This window comes from Ovis aries, chromosome 3, assembly GCF_016772045.2.
Source record: "Ovis aries strain OAR_USU_Benz2616 breed Rambouillet chromosome 3, ARS-UI_Ramb_v3.0, whole genome shotgun sequence".
Classification (NCBI taxonomy): domain Eukaryota; kingdom Metazoa; phylum Chordata; class Mammalia; order Artiodactyla; family Bovidae; genus Ovis; species Ovis aries.
The window spans coordinates 163,008,248-163,022,249 of record NC_056056.1 but is presented as its reverse complement, the minus strand read 5'-3'; the positions used below and the strand labels follow the sequence as shown (position 1 = coordinate 163,022,249).

Sequence of the window (14,002 nt, the reverse complement as noted above, 5' to 3'; positions counted from 1 at the left end):
AAAACGGGGTGGGACCAGAGTAAGGCAGGACCAAATCCATCAGTCTAGATTGGATTTTCTTACTCCACAGAGAAGTGAGTTCTTCCTGAGTTTTGACAGACTTCATTCACCACAACAAACAAATGGCTCAGAAAAGCTAAGAAGGAAGTGAGCTTCAGCAAAGCTCAAAGTGTGTAGGCCAGAGACAGGCTGAGGAGGGTTAGGAGGATGTCTCTCCTCCTGAAAAAAATAGGTTGCCAGTGGGAAGGAGCAGACAGAAATCAAAATCCTTTTCTCCTCCACGACTCAATAACAGATTTATAGGGTCACCTTGAATAAAAAATCAAGACCCCTAACAGCCTACTAACCTCAAGTCTCTGGGTAAATAGGGATCACACTCAGGGTAGAGGGAGGGTTCTTTCTTCTGGTGAAAGCAAGGATCCAGCAAACTTCTGCTAAGGAATGCCTCCCCCATCCCCCAAATAAAGACAAGTGAAGAAGAGAGGGCATGGAACTGGCTTCCTAAAGGGACAAGAGACAGAGCTAGGTATCCTTTTTCTTTTTCTCTTGTTCCTTTTCCAGGGCAGATGAGGGCGAATCTTCCTACCTCCCGCCCCCAATCAGTGGGCAGGACAGTCGGAGGCGGGCGGCAGGGGAGGAGCCTGCGCCAGTCAGACGGGTGTAGCCACGCCCCCTCCCCTCCCCCCCACCACACACCCACACACACCCACCCGCTGGCTCCACTCCTCTCCGGAAGAGCCGGTTACTCTTGTGCCCCACTGACTGCCCCCACCCCTTCCGAGCCTCAGGCCTAGTCTCCAGGGCAACCTCTAGGACTATCCCAGCCAGGAGCCGTTGGGAAGAAGGGTGTTGGATAGGAAAGGGCCACTCGGGATTAGAAAAGTGAGGCAGGATCCATTCTTTCCCATCTGATGCAGAAAGACTACAATCACCTTCCTCCTTAAATGAGACCCCTTCTCATCCCTTTTAATCAGAGGTCTTCCTTGCTCTTTGAGTAAGGATGAGGCTGGGGTGTCAATATGCCAACAGCTGGGGGTTTCCTTCTTGCCAGAAGCCACCCCAAACAGCAGCTGTGCTTCTCCCCCACATCCAGACGACAGAGGGCAGACTGACCCTTTAGATCCCGACATTCCTCAGTCCTATCAGATGTGGACAATTCCTACCCCATCTCTCTTTAGGAAGCTACTAGAAACAGGAAGGGGCAAATGGTCATTTTTTTCAGCAACTTGTGAGAAGAGTAGCTAGAGAATACTCTGAACCTCTAACAAGCCAGGCCAGTGGGCGGGTAATAAAGACAATGGGGAGGGAGAAATTAGCACCTGCTCTCCCTTTCTCACCCTCCCTGTGTTCCTGCTGTACCACCCTGACTGGGGTCAGCTGCCATAGTGCATGGCACCACTGAGGAGCCAGATGGCTGGAGCTCAGAGGGGGAAGAGGGAAAGCAAGAGACGTCGGATTCGTTTGCATCCCTCTGCCTCTCCCTCTCCTTGTCCAGGAACTCCTGGAATTCAACCCCAACCACCACTGCTGACCACCCTCTCCTTCATCCCCCATGCCTACCCAGCTCCCTCTCAGCCTGTGAAACATGACTCAAATCCAGACACCCTTGTCCCTTCATTCTGGAGTGTGTTGTGTTGGGGACAGTGGGGAATGAGAGGGCAAGAAGAAAAGGGGCAGAGCTAAGGTCTCAGCTGGATTTGGACAGAGGGGAATTCTCTAATGGAGATGGGGTCATTATCAATATTAAAGACCTACCTTGCCCTCACTCGCTGAAGGGTTCACATGTTAATAGAGTCTAGTGCAGAGATAGCCTTCAACCTGTTAACCATTCCAACTTGTCCCACTTTCCTCTCCAGGTTAATGGAAAACAGTCTCCTCCCCCCACCCTCCCACCTCGTATTTAGGGGAGGCCAGATTCTCCCCATCAAAAGGACCACAACTCATCCCTCTTCTTTCCAAATTGGTATGGTCCCCTCAGATTCAGCAGTCTTCTTTCAAACTCTCCAAGGAGCTTATCCAGACTGGTCTCAGAAGAGGATGGGGAAGACCTAATTTCCTCAGGACTTCTTTTGCATCTGAATAGAAAAGGCTGGGCTTCCCAGGCCTTCCTCACCACCCCCAACACCCTTAGAGACTTAGTCCTAGCCCTTCATCCACTGTTCTCCAACAGCCCCTTAAGCCCAGAATCACAAGATTCTGGGTGGCACCCCCCCATTCCCTGACTCTGGGGTAAGAGTGGTCTTAGGCGGGACTGGCCCACCCCAAGCTTAGAAGGGCTGTTCCCACCTGGGCTGGTGCTGAGATCGCACCCCCGAAGTCTGGAAGAGATGAGGTAGGGTGAGGGATTCAGGAAAGCGTTAGGTGAGAGTTAGTTGAACTTGAATGGCTAAACGGAGCAGGGCCTGAAAGTGACTCTAGGCTAAGATAACCCCCACCCCCCTTACTACGGGGAAAGAGAGGAGTTGGGGTGGCGGTTATTCCCCCTCCCATTGGAGGTTAGGATGGCGTGGGAAAGCGATGGTTCCAGAGGGGAGGAGGCGAAATCCAGACCAAGGGAGATTTTTCTGGCGAGGAAGGCGCGGGGGAGGGGGAGATCCTGGGTCCAGAATAGGAGGGGTACCCGGGAGAGGTTGGCCGAGAGGCGTGAGAAGCCTCCGGATTCCGGTCGCAGAGGACAGGGGAGAAATGGGCGAGTAGATAGTGCGGGGGAGAGAGGAAGGGCAGCTCCCGCAGGGGGAGGATCAGATCCCGAGTCCCCGGCAGCGCGGATCCCGGGTAGGAGACCGCAGGGGCGGCCCGCCGGGGGACTCCGGGACCGGACGTGGGTGCCGGGCCTCACCTGGAGCAGGGCCGGGCGGTGGCGGCAGCGCAGGTGGCCGAGCCGGGCGGCGGCGGCGCCTCCTCCCCCAGCCCTGGGCAGCCGGCGGGGCGGGGGGGGGGGGGTAGCACTTAAAGGGGCAGGAGCTACTGGGGTAGGGACAAGCGCTCGGGTAGGGCTGTCGCGAAGAATTCGCTGGGGGAGGGGGAAGCCAGTGGCGTCTCCTAGGGGCCAGAACCAGGAAGAATCCCAGATGGAGGAAGAGAACAGATCCCCAGGAAGGAGAGACAGAAACTTCTGCGGTGAAGTGGGGGATGGTGGTGGGTTCGAACTGGAGGACCTGGGATAGCTCCACCCGCGCTCCGGGAGACACCGGCCAAGATCTCTTCACAAAGGAGGACCAGGAAGGCTGTGAGAGTCACAGGGACTCCGGAGGAATAGAGGTGTCCGAGAGGAAACTCACGGCCGAGACTGTTGAGGGTAACGCACAGCGGCCCTACTAGGTGAACAGGTTCAACTCCTCGGGAGTTCAAGCCCTACCGCCGTGGGGAGACGCAGCCTCCTTCCCCCGGCACGACCCAAGTATAAAAGCTTCTGGAATCAGGAAGCCGCGAGGGCAAAGACCTTTCAGGCCTTTCAGCCTCAGTCTTGCCTCTCCGTGTTTCTCAGTGACTGGAACGTGGGGGGCCGCCAGTAGCTGCGCTGGTGAAGCTGATGTGGGACCGTGAGAATCGGCTTTATTCTAGTTCAGTTTTCCCCCAACCACCGCCACCTTTGCAGCAACCTCTGGGGCAACAGGAAGCAGCTGCTCAGTGCAGCCCCCACCTGGTGGTGGGTCAGGGTGGGGGAGGAAAGAAGACAGGGACTTAAAAAGGCCTGGGAAAAAATAGAGGGAGAGGCGCCTTAAAAATTCTCCAACGTGACCAAAAGTGGGCTTTACTTTGAGGGGGAGGCCACCCATGAGTGCTGTAAAATATTTCTTGAATCCCAGCAGCTTAATGGGGAGGCACAAGGGACTGCGGGGTTGAAGGGGCGGGAGTGGGGAGGAGGGGAAGCCCCCACCTAAGGGGCAGTCCAGGCTCTTCCCTGAGGCTGGTGCTTGCCAACGCTGACGATCCCTTGGTCAGCAGCCTCACCAGCTGAGTCCTGTGCCCCTGTAGTCTGGTTTCCCCTCCTTCACCCCCCAAAAGAGCAAAGGTTAGGCCCCACCCCTGCTGAGTCAGCCAGGGAGGGAGGTAGGCATCCCTCAGGCCTTGCCGGGGGCTGGTCCTCATACTTACTCATGTCAGGCTGGCAGGGCTCCAGGGCTGGGACCACCAGCTCCTCACTGTCCTTGGTTCCCCCTTCACGTGCAGGCTGGTGTTAGATCCTCCCAAACTATGAGCTGGGAACTAGCACGAATCAAAAAGCCAATGTATGCTTCCTGCGAACCACAGCCTGAACTGCTGTAGGGTGATGTCCCTGTGTGACAGACTGGGGTGGGGAGGGAGGAGGGAGGGGCGGGGCTTTCTCTGGGTGGAGAGGGAGGAGGCGGTGAGGACAGGGCCGAACCAGGAGAAATATGGAGGAAGGTTAGATCTGTGTTGACACCCTAGTGGCGTGGTACCAGGAGTGGTGAAGGGGGAAGGAAATAAATAGTTGCAGCTACTGAGAGGGAGAAGGTTCTCGATGAATGCTAAGAGACAGAAATGTAGTGTAGGGGGGAAGGGGTAGAAGTATGGGAGAAACCACCTTTAGGATCAGTTCCTAGGTCTTTCTGCCTCTAGATAACATGGGAAAACAGAGCAGAAAGGGTGGACCCATAGCCCGGGGACTTCTGCGTCAGCTTCTTACCCATTCCAGAGTCAAAACCTAGAGGATGTGCCCACACCCCCATAACTCAGCATTTCCCCAAATCCAGGCTTTCCTAGGGGCAAACTACTGAGCACAGGCGGCTCAGGGGCTCCACCTTCCGGCCAAACCGTGACACAGGACAGGCTGGTGCCAAGGACGTCAGAGGCAGATGGGAGGAAACTTAAAGGCCCCTACTCCACCCCTGGCACCTCTCCCAAGGCCCCTGCCCAACTTTCAGCCCCCAGGGGCCTCTCAATTGGGATCTCAGTTTATCCTGCCCTGCTTTTACCCAACTTGAATGCCTCGGGGTGGAGCTTATAGATTCAGGCTCCTCCTTAGGACAAAAACCCCAGCTGGTTTGTAAACAGTCATTAGCAAAGAACCACATCCCAGCAAATGGCCTTCATGGATTTCAAAATGGTGAGATCAGTTCTTGCAGAGCCTTCAGTCCTACCACCAGAGGGCAGATGGGTCTGGATCTACAAAAGAACATCTAACACCTAAGGGGCACCAAATCCAACCTTGCACTTTAATAGGGCACTTGTTAGGTGGCTGTTCTTGTAATCCTTGCCTAAATGAAGCCTAAAATGAAGGGAAGATTGTCTACATTCCATTATTTGACTCAGAAACTCAAGCCCAACAACCCTGAAAATTACCTCTAAAAAAAATTTATTTTGGCCACACCACAGGGCATGTGGATCTTAGTTCCCCAAACTGGGATCGAACTTGCACCCCTTGCAGTGGAAGCAGTCAACAGTTGGACCACCAGGGAAGTCTCTGAAAATTACTCTTCCTATAACATTCTTTTCCCAATTTTCTTAATTTTAGCAAACTTCAGAATAGGCCTTAAGGCACTTTATAGTCTGCATTGCCTCAAGGAATCATACATACAAGTCTTGCCCAAAATGTTAGGAGGTAGTAGTCAGGGACACCTTCTGAAAAAAACGGTGGTAATAGAAGAGAGCCCTTTTGACTCAGTTTTAATCCCTCAGAATTTAACTGCATCATTTCCAAAAAATTTAATTCACTGATTAACCTGTGCCTTCTCTTAGAACAGCAGTTATTTCTAAACCCATTTTCCCCAAAATGCTCTTCTAAAAATCCTTTTGCTTTTTAAAAAAGTAGGACTACACTACATATATTTAAGAGGCAAAACTCAACTTGAACAGTGACATAAAAGGGCCAAAAATGAGGCCCTATTAGGATCCCATCATCCCCAGGAAACCCCTTCATAAGACTCAGCTATTCAACAATGCAAGACAATGGCTTTTCTTTTTGGATGACCCCATTTCAAACATATATATATAGCCTACTTTGTGCTGTTTCTTGTGGCTATTCTAAACTACTATTAAAAACTTCAGTACTGGCTGCGTTGTCAGGACCAAGAAAAACAGACAAATGTTGAGGGATGTACATTTTATTGGAAACCTTAAATATTCTTCAGACAGAACACAATGTCTTCAATCAAGGCTCTCACGTGGCCTACAGAGAAAACTGCGATTTCTGGATTAGGGGCAAGGAGAGGGACACCATGGAGGATGAGTGCTTAATTTGCCAAAAGGACCCCCTCATGAGTGCTCTTCAGCCAGCTTATCAGCTTTTGCCACAGCTTCTTCAATGGGTCCCACCATATAGAAGGCCTGTTCTGGGAGATGGTCAAATTCACCTATATGGAAAAAAAAATCCAACTGGTGAGAAGTGAAGGATATTAACTTCTACAGTGGTTACATACCTCACCACTTGAGGCCACCAGTCAGAACGTGATGAAATCCTGTCATCTTAGGTTCTTTTCTTAAACTCGCCTCATAATTTACAAGAAATGCTACAGTACAGATTAAGAATATATGGCCTGGAGTCACGTAACTCAGGTTCAAATTCTTTCTGGCTGTATGATATTGGGGCCAGTTAAACTTTCCAAGCTTCACACTTCCTAATGTGTAAAATAGGATAATAATGCCTTCTTTATAAGGATGTTGTAAATCATGTAGAAGAGTAGCTGGCACTGAAAACTAAGACTCACTAAATCTAAGGCTCACTCTCAGATGGTATTTTCAAAGAAAATTGATGGAGAATGTCTTATTTTCATATAAAAATTATGCAATTAGGCACAATATATATTGCCTGATGGTTCCTTGAACAGGAACACAGCACAGCATTCAAGGGAGTTCAGATTCTATGCCACTTTATGTTCAGCCTTATACTGGAAATCTCACCTGCCAAAATCTGCTGGAATCCTTTGATGGTCTCCTTGAGGGGTACCAGCTTCCCCAAATGACCGGTAAAGACCTCAGCCACCTGGAATGGCTGAGACAAGAAACGCTGGATTTTCCGTGCACGAGACACAGTTAACTTGTCTTCCTCAGAAAGTTCATCCATACCCAGGATGGCAATGATGTCCTGGAGGGATTTGTAGTCCTATGAAAAAACAAGATGAGAGGCCAAGTAAATATTTACATTCCTCAAACTTGGACAAAAACTTAAGGGTTAATACAACTTTATATTCACAATGAGCTTTGTATAGAGCATTTTAGCACTTTATTGTACTTCTTAACTGAAACAAATCAGTTAAATGAGGGTCATGAGGGCCCTCAGCTAAGATTGGTATGTTGTTTCCCCGACTCTGAATCTATCTGCTGCTGTTATAAAAAACTGCAACTCCAAACCTGGAAACTCAGGAGACTTCATTAACACTCACTAGGAATTCTAGTCTCTTCTTTCCTTGCTCTAATGCAAATCACACAAATTACCAGGGAAGATCTTAGTCCCCAAATTCCCTCTATGACTTTATGGCCACTGATCTCACCTGCAGAATCTTTTGCACCCCACGGGCAACATCATAATGCTCACTGCCAACAATGTTGGGATCCATGATGCGAGACGTGGAGTCCAGAGGATCCACAGCTGGATAGATGCCCAGCTCAGCAATAGCACGGGACAGCACCGTGGTAGCATCCAAATGGGCAAAGGTAGTGGCCGGGGCAGGGTCAGTCAAGTCATCAGCAGGCACATAGATAGCCTAAAGTGAATCAAGAACCTATTAAGAGCAGCAGGAACCCAAGTAATTTTACTTAAACCATCCCCTTTTCTGACCCCTCCTCATTATGTTACTCTATCTTCTCAACATTCAAGAGTCCAACGGAGACTCTCACCACTCCTAATGCAGAGTATTAGTGGTTACATATTATCTGGTTCCTCCAAGCTGTAATGGAAGAATTTTCATTGTTATTCCATTTGTTCTTCATCCTACTTTCTAACTCTAAACCAAAAAACTAGCCCTACTATATCAGGAAAATGAATCATGAAAGTTAAAAAAATTTAGAATAATTTTTTGATAATTTTACTTTATACACCATCTACATACATTTGAAAATTGTAGTAGCTAGTGTAGTACATTGGAGAAGGCAATGGCACCCCACTCCAGTACTCTTGCCTGGTAAATCCCATGGACGGGGGAGCCTGGTGGGCTATAGTCCATGGGGTCGCTAAGAGTCGGACACAACTGAGCGAATTCCCTTTCACTTTTCACTTTCCTGCACTGGAGAAGGAAATGGCAACCCACTCCAATGTTCTTGCCTGGAGAATCCCAGGAACGGGGGGAGCCTGGTGGGCTGCCGTCTATGGGGTCACACAGAGTCGGACACCACTGAAGTGACGCAGCAGCAGCAGCAGCAGCAGTGTAGTACATATTTAAAGTTCACTTCAAAGTTCCCTTCAGGTTGGAAACCACTCTTTTGTGATCTACATTTACATATACACCTTCAATTAGCTCAGATGAGTGGTTTCTTAATCTTTTAGGGTCTTTAACATGCACACACAGAATTTTAAATATTATTTAAGCTCCAGTACCTACTTAAAAAAAGTAACGAGATTTTATACCTCTGTACATGCCTTTACACAAATTAGACCTTCATCCATTTAATTGTTCTCACCTGTACAGAGGTGATGGATCCCTTTTTGGTGGTGGTGATTCTTTCCTGCATGGTACCCATGTCAGTGGCCAGGGTAGGCTGATAACCCACAGCAGAAGGGATTCTGCCCAATAAAGCAGACACCTGGGGGAAAAAAAAAAAAAGAAAAACCATATTGTTAGCCTTATCTCCATCATTCCATAAAAAGGTCAAATGAACCAGGTTCTCCCAAACCTACCTCTGAGCCAGCCTGGGTGAAGCGAAAGATGTTATCAATAAACAGCAACACATCTTGACCTTCTTGGTCTCTGAAATACTCAGCTACAGTCAGCCCAGTCAGAGCAACCCGGGCCCGAGCACCAGGTGGCTCATTCATTTGACCGTACACCAGAGCTACCTGCAGCAATTATAAACAATCAGAAATCCTGGCAGAGGAGTATGAAAGTCATCTATCCAAGGTCCCCAAATCAGAGAAACTACCAAAAAACCCTCCTCCTCAGGTGTCTAGGTTTTTGTTCATAATTTTTTTTTCCCTTTTAGAGCTGTAGTTCAAAACAAAAGATAATTTCTTTTATTATTGAGGCAAAATTCTTCTGGCAGGAAGGAAATAAACTGTAAATATGAGAAAAGCACAAAATAGGGTTGAGACATTAACGTTTAATGTCCCCAGAATTAACTTTCAAATGATGGGTCTATATATCAGAACAAAAACCCAAGAAACGCTATCTAATATTAAAAAGGAAAACGCAATGTACATGAGTGTATTAGCAACAGGGAAAAATACTGATAGAACTTTCCTTTGTAGGTCCTAGGACAATAAAATGAAAATACAAAACAAGTCAACTTCAACAGTTTCCTGACCTGACTTACATGGACATCGGCTCAGTGCTCACCTTAGAGGTAGCATCTTTTAAGTTGATAACACCAGACTCAATCATTTCATGGTATAAGTCATTGCCCTCACGGGTCCTTTCACCAACACCAGCAAACACAGAATAACCACCATGGGCTTTGGCAACATTATTGATTAACTCCATGATCAGTACTGTCTTGCCGACTCCAGCACCACCAAAGAGCCCTACAAGAGGTTGAGAAAAAACAAATTAAGAATTTCATTTCCATATAAGCAAACTTCAAAAAACATTTTTTTGTGTGTTTCTTTCCATCTTTTCCCTTCTCAGAAATGGCATCTGGCTTCAGCAAACTCAGAAGAACGAAAGTCAGAAGGTGCTCATCAGTGAGGGACATATCTCAGTACCCACTCATAACATGGTAGGATTTGTTTCCCACATTAGGTTTGGAAAATATCTACCTGTCACTTAACATACCAATTTTGCCACCCTTGGCATATGGAGCCAGCAAATCCACAACCTTGATACCAGTAACCAGAATTTCCTGCTCAACACTCATCTCCACGAATTCAGGAGCCTCAGCATGAATAGCAGCAAATCTGTAAAGGCAGACAAGAAAATCAGTGTCTGTTCATCTTATTAAAAAGTTCTTCTCAATTCTCAAGCCTAACCCTTTACTCACAGTCTCATCTTTTATATAACACTCTAGACAAATTACCACCCACCATCAAGCCCAAATACTCTGCAATAAAAGGAATTTCATTATCTCAGGAAGCAATAATCCCATTCCCTGACAACTCTGTCATGAAGTTTTCCTTTTACAGAGTCTAAACATCACTTCTTCACATACCAATATGAAATACAAACACCACTGGTATTAAGATGAACTGAAATAATCAACCTATGGAGTTCAATTTTCTCTTTTTTATAATCAGAATTTCTGCATCATTAATTTTCTTCATTAGAAATTGCATCGTGTGGTTTAGGGATTCTCTGCAGAAAAATTCTGCTATAGTAGATGGTGCCACCTTAATGTATAAAACTGCTAGGAAAAAGTTCCTTGTGTGTAGATACAACAACAGGAATACTTACTGCTTGGTTTTGATGGGGCCCCTCTCATCAATAGGTTCTCCAATGACGTTCATGATTCTACCCAAGGTCTCAGGGCCAACAGGAATTCTGATTGGTGCACCAGAATCCAGGACTTTCTGACCTCTAACCAAGCCTTCTGTACCGTCCATAGCAATGGTCCTTACGGTGCTCTCACCTGTCAGATATAGGCATTGCAGGATTACACAGGACAAACTGGCTTCGTGGTATTTATTTAAGTTGTAGCTGGCATTAAACACCTAAGTCAACCAAGACTTCTTCTCAGTATCTAAACGTGGCTTCAGCAAACTCAGAAGAACGAAAGTCATTTTGATAAAATCATCATAGAAGACAGCCTGGTTTTGAGGGATATTTGGGTCGAACAAGATCTTTACTATTCCTAACAAACTCTACTTACCCAAATGCTGGGCCACCTCCAAAACCAGCCTGGTCTCCCTGCCTTGCACCTCCAGGGCATTTAGGATGGGAGGCAGTCCCTCATCAAACTGGACGTCCACCACTGCACCAATGACCGCCACGATGCGCCCAGTGGCGCCGCCGGCCTTTGGCGATGGAGATGCTTGAGCGGCATAGTCTCTGGCTAACAGACCAAAAAGATGTTGAAGAAGTTGGGGTTAGGACAGTTAAAGGTCATCGGACGCCCGGACTTAACTCACAAGTTACTGGTGAACGCAGCCCAGGCCCGGCCCCCTTCCGCTTGCACGGAAGGCGGGTCCAGAGGGAGGGCCGCGCTGGAAGCGGAGAGCGAGCCTGCACCATCTTCCCATCCTCATGCACATAACTCCATTATTCGAGAGGGCGCGCGGTGCCCCCATTTCACGGGAAGGTCAATGCACCTGCTCGCACTACTACGTCACACAGCGCCCCTCTTCCAAAATAAGACGGAATTAGATCGTCCCTGTTCTTGTTCTTCCGCCGTTAGAGGGCAGGGCGCGGGCGCTGGCGCTGGCGTCCTTCTAGCACCACAGATCCCTTAGGCCGGAGCAACTATCGGCCCCAGGCTCAAGGTCATGGGACGACAGAACCGAACCCAGCTGCCAGAGCAAGGCACTTACCAGGCTGGAGCGCTGCAGGAGCGGCCCGCAGTAAGAGCTGGGCTTGCGGTAGCGGCGCTGAAGGGTTGACTCCCCGCAAGGCCCCGGAGGCCGAGGCAGCAGCCACACGACCCACAAGTCCCAACATGGCGGAGCCCGGGTGGAGACTGAGCACTGCAGCGGTCTGGCCTCCAACTGCCAGCAGTTGGAGGCGAGACCGACTCTGCAGTAGGCACGACCATTGGGTAATTTTTCTGCTTATCACTCTGGCGCTGCTCCTATAGGCCACTAGTCTCTCATCTTCTCAACCATTGGCCAAAATTCGTGCTAATCTGAGTTCCTTTTTTTATTGGACAGTGACTGGCTCGGTGCCACCCTCAGAGCTTTGAAACATAATTGGACAACAGGGATGTCAGTCGGAGAGAGCACTTTGAGGAACTGCGTTTGGGAAAGGGGCCGAGTTCCTGTGCGGAAGCACGTGGGCTGTCTTTGGCTGTCCTTGGGCTCTCTCTTTAGATAGGACCTTGAGCTAGGTGACAGTCTCAGGGGCGGTTTTAAGGAAGTGGTAGCCTCCTGAGGCAACATTGACTGACCTTGGCTAGTTAGGAGTCTTCTCTAGAGTCAAACGGTTTTTCTTCCGCAGTAGGGAGATTGGAAGTTTTTAGACGATTCAGCAGGTCAGGAATCTGGACAGAATTAAAGATACAATGAAAGACACTCATGTAAACCAGTCTTTTAAAAAATGTGTGCTGGGCATTGAGGAGGCAAAGATAAATAAGACTTAAAAACAGATGAGCAAAAAATCCAATAAAGTGTGATAGGTCTTGGTTAGTACAGGGTAAAACGCAGGAAGGGATAAATTTAGGTCATCTAGAAACTTCCCTGGTGACTCAGACGGTAAAGTGTCTGTCTACAATGCGAGAGACCTGGGTTCAGTCCCTGAGTTGGGAAGATTCCCTGGAGCAGGAAATGGCAACCCACTCCAGTACTCTTGCCTTGAAAATCTCATGGACCGAGGAGCTTGGTGCAGGCTACTGTCCTCAAAGAGTCGGGCTCGACTGAGCGACTTTACTTTAGAAATGTAAAATGTAGGTGGAATTGCCTTTAAAGTGGAAGAGGTTGACAGAAACATCCGTAGAGTGTAGAAAAGGTTGGGAAACATAGAATTCCGTAGAATTCCTAGGGTAAAGTAGGAAGGAAGGCTATCCATTATATATTTGTATTACACAGCATGTTTCTTTTGTGGTACTGCAGGTGAGGGAGGTTTCAGGTGAGGAAGGGAAAAAAAGAGGCGAATAAAGAGATGAATACAGAGAGAAGAACCAGTTTTCATGGCCTTGGATGGGAGTGGAGGCAGGGCAGAGGTAAGTGTGTGGTCCTTGAACACGAAAAATCATAAAATAAATAGGACATCCTTTAATGTAGTATTGACTTTATTTAAGGTATTTGGGAGCAGGGTGGAGGAAACCCTTAATCTATTAGAACAAACGTGGCTGCTGGTCAGCATGAAGCTACTTCCCCAGACTTTCTCCAACCAGCACACATTAGTTCTTATTTTTCTGCGTGATAGTGAAAGTTTTCTACTGTTTGGTAGCAAGAACTACAAAGAACTTAAAAAGAGAAAGCAGGTACATAAGATAATTAGAGAAAGTTTGATTTGAAGTGCCTGTGGTTTCCCAGGTGGCGCTAGTAGTAAAGAACCTGCCCGCCAGTGCAGCAGACCAGAGACCTGGCTACCATCCCTGGGTCAGGAAGATTCCTTGAAGGGCATGGCAACCCACTCCAGTATTCTTGCCTGGAAAATCCCATGAAAAGAGGAACCTGGTGGATTACAGTCCATAGCGTCCCAAAAGTTCACGTCTAAAGCAACTTAGCATGCACACAGGTAATCTTGCCTAGTAAGAGGGAAGGAACCCAAGAAAACAGCAATGTGTATGGAGCAGGTAGAAAAAAATAAACCATCTTGGGAAACAGCAGAGGAATAAGGAGAAGACCAAAGAACATACACTCTGCAAGAACCAAGTAGAGTATTAAGGAGAGAGTGGTCAATAGTATCAATGACCTAACTATGCTATAAAATAAGGGCTCAAAAGAACTAGTTGGGTTTGGCAACTAGGAATTCATTCTGCAGTGATACAGGGTCAAAGAATTTCAATGGGCTGCATGCAGGATATACATTTTTGTTTTGCAAGTTGTGCTCTTCCCATTACACTGGGTAGCATCCCATTTAATAGGAACCTATACATTTCACTTGCTTTTCTCAACTATTAGAGTTGAAGTTTCTATAGAAAGGATAAGATACTTAAGAATTGCCCCTGGAACCAGACTGGGTTTAAAATCTTTTTACACTTACTAGACATCATTGAGCAAGTTTAAAATCTCTGTATATCATCTTCCTCATAAGAGATGAGGATAATCTCATAGAGTTGTCTCAAATCAAATAGATTA

General features: G+C 47.7%; 2 protein-coding genes and 2 non-coding genes across 15 annotated transcripts in view; all 4 read right to left on the bottom strand.

The window, feature by feature from the left end:
* BAZ2A (bromodomain adjacent to zinc finger domain 2A) overlaps positions 1–4,265 on the bottom strand; it is a 35,106-nt gene extending 30,841 nt beyond the window's left edge. For 7 of the 12 annotated variants that reach the window (XM_060412940.1, XM_042247056.1, XM_060412946.1 and 4 more), the window contains exon 1: positions 4,099–4,265. The gene's annotated coding sequence lies outside the window, so the exon portion shown is untranslated. Of the gene's footprint in view, positions 1–2,839; positions 2,891–4,098 lie in introns of those variants that run through there. The other 5 variants (XM_060412943.1, XM_015094792.3, XM_060412945.1 and 2 more) reach the window with 1 other exon arrangement.
* Positions 4,266–6,052: 1,787 nt separating this feature from the next.
* Positions 6,053–11,723, bottom strand: ATP5F1B (ATP synthase F1 subunit beta). The gene is made up of 10 exons (XM_004006572.4): positions 11,576–11,723; positions 10,918–11,100; positions 10,503–10,677; positions 9,888–10,009; positions 9,453–9,637; positions 8,798–8,956; positions 8,581–8,703; positions 7,455–7,667; positions 6,865–7,066; positions 6,053–6,317 (listed from the first exon to the last, which is right to left on the bottom strand). The coding sequence occupies exons 1-10, from the start codon at positions 11,700–11,702 to the stop codon at positions 6,220–6,222; spliced, it is 1,587 nt and encodes a 528-aa protein (XP_004006621.1). The 5' UTR covers positions 11,703–11,723; the 3' UTR covers positions 6,053–6,219.
* Positions 9,732–9,802, bottom strand: LOC114114231 (small nucleolar RNA SNORD59). Its single transcript, XR_003589061.1, has one exon. It is a non-coding gene; the product is annotated as a small nucleolar RNA SNORD59 (small nucleolar RNA).
* LOC114114232 (small nucleolar RNA SNORD59) lies at positions 10,777–10,851 on the bottom strand. The gene has a single exon (XR_003589062.1). It is a non-coding gene; the product is annotated as a small nucleolar RNA SNORD59 (small nucleolar RNA).
* Positions 11,724–14,002: the final 2,279 nt, after the last annotated feature.